Source organism: Globicephala melas, chromosome 18 (genome assembly GCF_963455315.2).
Source record: "Globicephala melas chromosome 18, mGloMel1.2, whole genome shotgun sequence".
Classification (NCBI taxonomy): domain Eukaryota; kingdom Metazoa; phylum Chordata; class Mammalia; order Artiodactyla; family Delphinidae; genus Globicephala; species Globicephala melas.
The window spans coordinates 674399-685026 of record NC_083331.1 but is presented as its reverse complement, the minus strand read 5'-3'; the positions used below and the strand labels follow the sequence as shown (position 1 = coordinate 685026).

Here is a 10628-nt window from a genome sequence, read left to right as displayed (position 1 = left end):
CTTTGTGAATGTCAAAATACCCAGCCACATGTGAACAATGAAACCTTGTAATCCGAGCTCAAGCTTCCGGGAGAGGAACCGAGCTTCCCAGGGAGCCTCTCCAGAAATCCCACCAGCGCGCCCCTCCGAGACGTGTGTGCAGGGGAAGGGGTCGGTAGACTTCATTCAGTGGGGGCTCCCCACCCCGAACTGAGTAACCTTCTTGCTATTTCTCAGCCGTGGGAGTAGGAGGACGTGGGCAGGGTCCGGGGGCACCCTCTGATGGGGCGCAGGGATGGGCCCGCGTGCAGGGTCCCTGGCGCTGGCCTTGTGTCCTCACCACGTCCAACTCCGGCCCTTGGCACGTAGTGGAAAGTGATCGAATCAAACAGGAACTCAAGGAGACATTCGTTAAGTTTGCCTGCGAGGTTTGGGGGAGAAAGAAGCAGGCCCTTGGCCAAGCCCGGCGGTGCAAGCCCGGCGGTGCCCCCCCGAACCCCGCCCACCGTGAACCCACATTCCCAGGAGGGAACCGGCCCAGGGCAACCGCGCTGCCCGGGGGGAGCCTCGCGGGGAACCGGACCTCCGGCCTGAACTTACTCTTCAAATAAAAAAAAATTAAAAATAAAAATTAAACCGGAGCTTTGACTACGACTGTGCTCTTGAACCGGTCCACGTAGAAATAACAATAACAGCAACGACAACGATCCTTTAACCTCACCCTCTCCCCAAAATCGCAGGGAGCCGAGGCTCAGCGTCGCCCCGCTCGGACCCGGGCGGCCGGGGGTCTGGGGGCGCGGGGATCCGGGGTGCTCGGGGGACTCGGGGACACGGGGAAGCGCTGAACACTCGGGGCCGGTGCGCCCCGCCCGCGGCGCTGGGGGCGGCCGGACGCCGAGGAGCCGCCCCCTCCCGGACTTTCTCAGCAGCTCCGGGGAAGAGGCGGGGTGCCGGGCGCGGTTAAAAGGCGCCGACGAGCGCACAGGTGTCCAAGGCCCGAGCGCCCGGCGCGCCGAGCTCTCCCGACACCGAGCAGATAGCGGCCTCCGCCGCCCCCCCGCGCCCCCTCGCCGCCGCCGCCGCTCCGGCCCCGCCGAGCGCTCCGCGAGACCCCGGGGAGTCCGCCTCGCCCGTGCGCCCCGCTCCAGTCGGTAAGGCCGGCTCCCACTCTCGGCTCCTCGGGACGGCTGGGGGCTGCGGACCCGGCGGGGAGAGACCCCAGGAGGCCTGGGGTTGTGGGACCCTCGGGAAGGGACCCGGGTACCCCGGGCTGGATCCGGCGCGCACCGAGGCCCCGCGCCGCCGGGTCCCGGGCAGTGGCGACAGCGGCGCTGGGGTGCAAGGAGGGTGGCGATCGCGAGCCCCTGGCCGGCAGCTCCTCGGGCCGAGTCTGGGGTTGGACCCGGCCGACCCCGCGGTGCGCAGCGCGCGGACAGGCCCGGAGCCGGGGCCGCGCGGGGAAGGAGGGCCGGACAGGTGCGCGGCCCCCGAGCCGCCTGGCAGTCGGCCTGGTTCCTCCGGGGAAAGCCTGGCACAGACACCGGCGCGCTTCGCCTGCCGCCACCAGGAGCCTGTCCACCAGGAGCCTGTCCACCAGGAGCCTCGACCTGGCCGAAGCGTTCGCTCAGAGAGGAAAGTCCATCCCGTGGGTTACGCGGAAGCTTAACCTGGAGGAAACTGACCTTTGCCTCCTGGCGCCGCTTTGCCGCTCCGCACAGCCGGATCGAGTCCGCGCTGTGGTTGCCTGTTTTTCTCCTGCAAATTCGAGAGCGGCGTTTCCAGGGGGCGGTGCAGTCGGGGGGCAGGTGGGGTGGGGGTCGGCTTTCGGGGCGCTGGTCCAAAACCGGGGAGCCGTGCTTTAGGGCCGGCTGCGTCGGCCCTGAACGTCCCCTACCGGACAGGGAAGAAGCCTAACCCGTCCTCCAGCTTCCTGAGAGCTGGCCCCTGCGGCCGTCCCCCGGGACTCTCTCGAGATGTGTGGCGACAGCCGTGTCCCCATTTGCCCTTTGAGTCGGGGTCGGGAGTAGTGTGCGGCCAGTCACAATTACAGACACGGGGGGACGGGGTGGGGCCTGTGGGCCGAAGGGCCACCATCAGCAGAAGTAAGGACTGCGAAGCTAAGGAGTAAGGGATCCCTTTTGCCCCTTCTGGAAGCTAGTACTTCACCCAGCAGCCTCCCGACAGGACAAAACAGCTCCTCTGCCCCCGACCCCACCCCCGCAGGTGTGGGCCGGCCAGGAAGGGCGGGGGCCAGCACCCTGCTGCTCACTGTGGAGAGCAGTTTCATCCCGCTGGGTCGGTCCGCCTCTCCCTAGCCCATCGGGATCCAACTTTAATTTGCTCCTCTTTCTCAAGGATCTTTAGAACAGGTAGCTGCAGCCCAACCAGGCGCTTTAAACAACAACAAGAGTATAGGGTTTACTTGGAACTGTCTTCTTCGCAGCCGCTGCTGACTGGACTGGTTTGAGGGGTGTGGGTCCTGCACTGGGCGCTGGCCTCATTCCAGATTTTTAGCCAGATGTACTGATACACGCCAGACGGTCTGTTTCTGTGAGTGTCCTGTTTCCATTTAGTAAGGGCCAGCGAAGAACTGGAGGGTCTGATTTCACAAGAGCTTTGAGTACACTGCTAGGGCAGGACGGACCAGGTGCAGAACCTAAGCCCTCCCGGACCGTCTGTATTTAAGGGTCAGGGCTGAGCCCAGAGCAGACCTTTTCCCAGGGATGTTTCTCTCTTTCGAGCTGAGCTGGCTGAGCGTTTCACGAGGATGTCTCAACGCTCGTAGCTCTCCTGCCCTGACCCTTCTCATGTCTCTGCTGTGGCCTCTGAACGAGGTGGCCTTGGATGGTTTCAGCCAGACCTCTGGTGCCCCCAGCAGCGCCCCAGAGGCAGCAGGGTGATCAGACTCTCCCCAACCTGCTCAGGAAGCCCATCGGGAGACAGGACCCGACTTGCTTAGAATAAGGAGAGCACTAAGCTTTTAAGTAAGAGAAGCTGGAGGACTGAGAACCAGTTTGGAAGGAGTGGACACATTACTCATCAGATTGTGGAGGGTGGGGTCTTGTTTAAAAGAGGCTTGATTGAGACAGACAGGTGTGACTCTTAAGTATGTGAAGACTGTTCATACCCTGGGATGAAGAGGCCACTGGCTGGTGGAAGGTGAGCGCACAGGCTTCCCAGGTCCCTTCAGTAGGCAGCACATCACCCAGCAGTGTCGGTACTGACCTTCAGTACCGTGAGGGTGCCCGGTAGGGCCAGTCCTGGGGAATCACCGAGTTAAACGCTGTCATTTTTTTTTTACAATGCACCCCTTTAGAAACACTTCTAAACACCATAGTCCATGATAAAAATGCACCGTCGCAACACTTTCCAAACCTGAGTACTAACCGATCGGTCAGTCCCAACAGGACAGCAAGGACCCCAATCTATACACAGAACAGTCACAAAAACCCACGCACACAGGGGCTTTTCTCCATGGAAGGACCATTTCTAACCTGCCCCTTTTCATATAGAGACAGGAAGTGAAGCCCTTTGGGAAACATTAAACGTGGATTTTACCATTGGGGACAATCATTTCACTGCTGCATCCCACATCCATGAAAATGAATTGAGATAAGTGAAGGAAGGAGGTGCTGCCGTGAGACTTGGCCTCTCGGCCTTGAAGGCCTCGAGGTCGTCCCCGGCTGGCACGAGGCCAGGTTACCGTCCAGAACAAGCACTTGGGAGGGCTGCATGCCGTTGGAGGGTTGGGGGGACCCGCGCAGGGGTTCAGTCAGCGCCTCCAGCAGGGCCCTGCGTCGGCACGCACGTTTGCCGGGGTGCCCCACCCCACGTGTTGATCGTGTGCTATGGACTGGGTGCGCTACTCGGCTGGATATACCCCTCTTTACTAGAGAACGCGGTCCAGGTGTTCTGCGCACTACGCGGCTAGCCCTACGGCAGAAGAGGTTGGTTTGTTTTCCTCTTGGGTGAGGTAGTGTGAGAGCCGGCATTTGTTCGGGAAGGGATCTCTGGGCGCTCACTTGCCCGGACCCAGCAAGCCCCCCACGAGCCGGTCCTGCCCGGTCCCCTCCATGTTGTGTCACTTTGTCTTTTCCAGTGCAAACTGACCGGACGAGAAGATGGACTGGGGCACGTTGCAGACGATCTTGGGGGGCGTGAACAAACACTCCACCAGCATCGGGAAGATCTGGCTCACTGTCATCTTCATCTTCCGCGTCATGATCCTTGTGGTGGCCGCGAAGGAGGTGTGGGGCGATGAGCAGGCGGACTTCGTGTGCAACACGCTGCAGCCCGGGTGCAAGAACGTGTGCTACGACCACTACTTCCCCGTGTCCCACATCCGGCTCTGGGCGCTGCAGCTCATCTTCGTGTCCACGCCGGCCCTGCTGGTGGCCATGCACGTGGCCCACTACAGACACGAGAAGAAAAGGAAATTCATGAAGGGAGAGATAAAGAGTGAATATAAGGACATCGAAGAGATCAAAAGCCAGAAGGTCCGAATCGAAGGGTCGCTGTGGTGGACCTACACGGGCAGCATCTTCTTCCGGGTCATCTTCGAGGCCGCCTTCATGTACGTCTTCTACGTCATGTACGACGGCTTCGCCATGCAGCGCCTGGTGAAATGCAACGCGTGGCCCTGCCCTAACACGGTGGACTGCTTCGTGTCCAGGCCCACGGAGAAGACCGTCTTCACGGTTTTCATGATCGCCGTGTCTGGAATTTGCATCCTGCTTAATGTCACCGAATTGTGTTACTTGATGATTAGATATTGTTCCGGAAAGTCCAAAAAACCAGTGTAACACAGTAGCCAGCTTTAGATACAAGAGAGCGTGAGAGGATGGAGCAATCAGTGCGCAGCTGTGGGGCACGGTCACCCGCGCCACCCAGGTCCAGAGTCTCGTCTTCAAGGCCACCTTTGACCCCCTGTAGATCTCACGTGCGACCCCAGATGCCCCCAGAGGCTGCACTCCTGCGAGTGTCCGAGCCTCTGCTGCTCTCCGAAATCGGTCCGGTGAGGCCCGAGCCAGCGGGGGTGACAGTGCCAACAGTACTTCCCTATTTCAGACAAAGGATATGGCGTTTGTCTTCCTTTCTTTGAGGAAAGGAGAGAAACGCCAGGGCCTGAAGACGATGCTGAGAAGGTCTGGTTGATCCCCTTAGGGCTACCTGTGCCATTTCCCTTGAATTAAAGGTAAACATGAGAATACTGGGTTTTTTATTTGCTTTGACGCTTTAGTCTTTAACAATGGACGAGGTTACCTAATGCTTCAAACTCTGTTATACTTTTTTAAGTGAAAATTTTAAATAAGATATGTTCTTTTGATCTACAAGGAACCATTCATTATACGTTCCTCTAATTTCGAAGGCTCAGATTATGATATGTAAACGGTGTACCGTTAGATGCTCTCAGTGAATTTAAATATGGCCTTTCAGGTATGAATGGTTTGCAGCGCCACCAAGAGGCTGCCCGTTGCATGACTTGTGGCGCGTGCTACCTGGAAGCATTTCAGCTCTCAAGTGAAACAAGCTAGAGGTCCTTAGTGATGGCTTTGAATAGCAAACGGCCTCATTTCAAAAGCTTAGATGTGATTTTTTATGAGAAATACAGATTGCACGTACCACCAGCTACTACCGATGGTGGGTTGCCTCAAGACACCCTCAGCTCCCCTACGACGTTGCCTTTTCCACTCCCATGGTCCACGGGAAGAATACTGACTGAAAGAGATTGCTTGGGAGTATTTTATTGCCACGGTACAATTTAATGGTGCAGAACAAAATGGAAAAATTGCGGGGGGGTAGTTACTGTTTCTAAAGAACAGAGGGAGAGACTAGACCCTAAATCCTGACAATTAAAAATGAGTTTCATCTACTTCAAAGGTTTGTTTGCTTCCCTTTTCAGCATCCAGGTTTTTTAAGTGAAAACAGAATTAATAGACACTTCTTAAAAATACAAACTAGGGTTTAGATAACTATTTAGCAGTTCTATAAGACAAACTGAATCCTAATATTATCATGATGCTTGACATGGTTTCCAAAAAATGGTACTCAACATACTTCGATGAGAGTAAAGATTTTCCTGTTGCCAAGAATAGCATTATAAAAACATTTTGTAATAATAAATAATAGCTTTAATTACATACTTGTAACTAAAATAATTTTGTCATATCTCAAGTCATTTAAATATTAAAATATAATTAATTCACATAATAGTTATTTAAAATCTATTACAATTTTTAATCGAATAGCAGCTTTTAATTTCACCTATATCCAGGTTTGTAAAAGTATGTTCATATTTTATATTTCAAACACTAAATGGGTAAGTTACCACGGTGTCTGTCCGCGATTCTGGGATTCTTCCACGCCAGTTACAGAAAAACCTGTCACCAGAAAGACTGACAGGGAAGGGAGAAAGAAGGATGATTCCTACCCCGCCCCACGCTCACCGCTAAAGGGTTTCTGAGGAACACGCACAGTGTGGGGTATGGATTGCCTTCGCTGCTTGGAGGATGCTGAGTTGCGGTCACATGACCAGTCTGGCTCCTAGAAGAATTATTTAAGCACTTTAAAATGTTATTCACGGTCAGGGTTGGCTGAGGCATGAGAAGAATTCTGTCAGGTGTCTTTTCTATGGGGTTTTCTACAGGATTTCATACAAATGCACGTTTGTATATAACCACAACTGGTCTCATAAACTGTTTTCTGTTCCGGGAGCCCTTTCCCATCCCTGTGTGTGGCTTGCTGGCCCCGGCACCCTCCCGGGACAGCCAGCAACAGGCCCGTGGTCTGAGCCTTCATCCAGGGGCCTGAAAGCACTGTACACATCAGTAACTACGAGTGCTTTTATGAGGAGCCATGCGCCTTTTAGATGATTTTTTTTTTTTTTTGACTGCACCGCGCAGCTGGTGGGATCTCAGTTCCCCAACTAGGGATCGAACCCGTGCCCTCGGCAGTGAGAGCACGGAGTCCTAACCACTGGGCCGCCAGGGAAGTCCTTAGATGGATTTAAAAGGACAAAAAGCAGTCAGCTTTCCTCCAGGTGATAGAGAAAGGGTGAGAAATGGTCCCCGGCCACCTTCCAGGGTGCCCTACACACAGCCCGTCACGGGAGCACGTGACTTTTTAAATAGATGTGCTCACTTACAAGCTATGAAGATTGTTACTCTCGGGTATTAAAAGACTAGACTGAAATAATCACAGATGACTACTGACCACTTTTAAGAACTTACAGACAGGCTTGGCCACATGCCTGAAAATTAGAGCTTGAACCCTGGAAATGATCGTCCTGAGTCTATAACTCAGACCATCCACTTACAATTTGTAGTAGGTAAGAAAAAGCTCCGTTTTGTCTTGTTTTGCTTTGGGTCGCGCCGTGCGGCTTGCGGGACCTTAGTTCCCCGACCAGGGATAGAACCCAGGTGCCTGCAGTGGAAGCACAAGTCCTGACCACTGGACCGCCAGGGAAGTCCCTGTTTTAATTTTAACGATTCCACCAAAGTTCTCTGTGTCAGGTTGGCCACAACAAGCCTGTGGCCTCACAGGCCAGCCTCGGGAGGGCCTCGGCCTGGCCAGGTGCCAGCATGACCTCTGGGACCTTAAGAGGCAGTGGGAACAGCCCAGCTGCTAATTCTTCCTTGTTCGAGGCTTATTAGGACACTAGCAATCCTGGTCTCACCTCTTCCGTACGTGTGAGGCTCTTGGCAGGTGGATCCGGGTTGAATCAGGAGGACAGAGGTGGGGTTCTCGGGGTGGCCGAGGCTGAGCTGCCCCTCACGGGGTCATTGACCTTGGGGGTGGGCCGGGGCACAGGCAGCGCGCCGAGGGGTCACCGTGGGTACACAGGGGCTCACCTGCTTCTCCAGACCTGTTTCCTCATCTTAAAGGGCCTGCCGAATACTCCCCGAGGTTAATGGCAATCCAGCTGCGAAGTAAGTCAGAAAGAGAAAAACAACTACCGCATATTAACGCATACATGTGGAAACTAGAAAAATGGTACAGATGAACCGGTTTGCAGGGCAGAAAGAGAGGCACAGATGGAGAGAACAAACGTATGGACCCCAAGGGGGGAAAGTGGCAGGGTGGCAGGATGAATTGGGAGACTGGGATTGACATATATACACGAATATGTGTAAAATAGATACCTAATAAGAACCTGCTGTATAAAAAATAAATAAAATTCAGAACTTCAAAAACAAAAATAAGGTAATTTACGTAAACCTCTCCGCGCAGGAAAGCACAAAGCGGAATACCATTGAGCTTTTCCACTGGACGGATCCCAAGCTGCACAGTGGATGGATGGGGCTCTAGACAGGAAGGACCCTCGCAAAGCTCGACACACGGGAAGCCTGGGGAAATGCCCGTTTCCTCAAAGTCCAGTTGGGCTGGGCCGGGGGACTGAGACACCCCTGAGGAGGGGGAGGAAAGGCAGAGGGGGGATGGGACAAAAGGGCAGCCCCGTTTGTAACTGGAGAAAGATCACGCGGAAGAAAGCAAGCTCTGATTCATCCCCTTAGGGTCGCCACACACCTTCCGCCCACATTACCAAGTACTTTACACACAGGACGTCATCGATGCTGCCCAGAAACGCTCCAGAGTTGTAGCCGAGGCCTCGGGATGGTGCGAGCAGCTCAGGGCAGGGGCGCAGGGGATGTGGGCGGGATTCCGGAACCCCCAGGGCTTAATTCCTGAAGCTGGCGGCCCTTCCCCAGCGCCGGCAGGGCTGAGGGATCCCGCCTCCGGAGACACCGGTTCCGCTCCTGCCCCCCGCTAAGTATTTATTTCCTCAGCCAGTATTTACCGAGTGCCAGCCGAGCGCCAGGAGCTGTTGGGCAGCAGGGCTGCGAACAAACAAAACACAAACAAATCCCCCGAAGACGAGTGCAGTGGAGAAAAATAAAATCAACGGGAAGTAGGAGGTGTCGGGGCCCAGGCAGTGCGGCGTGGCCACCAGGACACCTGCAGGTCGGGTGAGGGAAGAGCCGCAGGTGAGAGACAAAGGCCGGGGCGGTGAGGGGCCCGAGAAGGGGCCTCTGGGCTGGCGTGACATCTGCCGCAGGACACCTGCTTCCCTGTCTTCTCTGCCCTCTGCTGGTCCAGGAGGAGTCTGTCTGCCACTCAAGAACCTTCCATAGACGAGAACACGTCCAATTTCAGCCCTAACTTCATTTTCCAGCGACACGGGTCCTCGTTCGCCATTCATTCGTCCACTCACTATTAAGCTGCTCCTGGGTCCGGACCCACTGGGTCCAGGCAGAGAAGAAACAGGACCAGACGCACTCTCGCCTCCGCCGTGGAGCCTGGCCCCGGCCAGTGTCCAGCAGGAGGGGCACCTCTGGACCCCCCTGTCCTCTCCGCAGGGAGGCGGGCCCGGCGACCACCTGGGACGTGGCCTTATCGCTAAAGGGGTCTGATCTCGAGTTTGCTTTTTAACAGTCTCACCCCTACTTTCCTCTGTAGCACGTGTCGCATGGATTTTCCAGCCTAAATCCAGGACTTGGCCTTCTCCTGGGTGGATTTCATCCTGCTGGTCCTGGCGCGTCCCTCCGGCCCACTAGACCTTCCTGGGCCCTGTATTCAGTTTACTAGCAATGCCTTCCAACTGCACATCACCTGTCAGTTTACTGAACCTTCAGTTACTGCAGCCGATAAAAAGGTTGACTGTGGAACGCTTCCAGACACTTCCTTCGAGCTTTGCCGCAGTCCCTTTACCAGCAGGCTTGGAGTTTTCAGGATAAATGTACTTAGCTGGGTCTGGTTTGCACATTTGCTTCTTACTAGTAAGGATATTATGACAACTGGGTGAAGGGTCTTACACAAACATCCGAGTGTGTTTGCCACTCCATTATCCACTCTAGACACACTCGCTGAGGTCCTCGCGTGCAGAGCACCGGCGGGCCCCTGGCGAACGCAAAAATGATTCCAGAAGAGGTCCCGGTGTGCAGGACAGATGTGTCCCAGGCGGTCACTTCACAGAACAGAACGTCGACTAGCTGGGTGTGACCTGCACACCAAGTCCCGCGGGAAGAGGTCGGGGCCGGAAATCGTTTCTTTGGGGACTAAAGGAACACAAACTGAATCATGAAAGATGGCAGCCTTTTGCCAGGAAAGGGGGCTGCTGTTCAGTCTGGTGATCTTCCATTTCTTTGAGAAGCTGCATGACTTATCAAGACCGATTTCTGCCACTGTTACAACTGGCCGGCGGGTTTCTGGGCAGCCCAGTGGGGACGGGACCCCTAAGCGATGCTTCCGCTTGCCTCAAGGGAACTGCGGGGCGCGGCACCCCCCCCCCGCTACACCCCCGCTTCCCTCGCGACTGCAGGGCGCCAGGTGGAGGCGGTCTCCTTAAGAACCGGCCGCATCTACCCTCATGGAAACCACGTTGCTTCCTTGCTCTGGGGTTTGTATTTCCAATTTGTAGGTACATGGCCGTTGTTCTTTAGGGTAACCGTAAAAAATGAAAAACAAAATTCACATGTAAACATGCACCATTTCCTCTCATAAACAGGATATGAGCAGTATTAGCAAACCTCTACGATCTCGTGGTTATATTTACAAGGTCCTGATGTAGGTTTTTCCTCGGGCTTCTCTAATTATTCCATTGCTTGCATTTTGAAATCTTACCATCCAGGGCCATGAATGCCACAGTGAGA

General features: G+C 55.0%; 1 protein-coding gene across 1 annotated transcript; it reads left to right on the top strand.

Moving 5' to 3' along the window:
• The first annotated feature begins 1036 nt into the window (after nucleotides 1-1036).
• On the top strand, nucleotides 1037-6148 carry GJB2 (gap junction protein beta 2). The gene is made up of 2 exons (XM_030882744.2): nucleotides 1037-1130; nucleotides 4079-6148. Exon 2 carries the CDS (start codon nucleotides 4101-4103, stop codon nucleotides 4779-4781), a length of 681 nt encoding a protein of 226 aa, XP_030738604.1. The 5' UTR covers nucleotides 1037-1130; nucleotides 4079-4100; the 3' UTR covers nucleotides 4782-6148.
• The last annotated feature ends 4480 nt before the right edge of the window (nucleotides 6149-10628 follow it).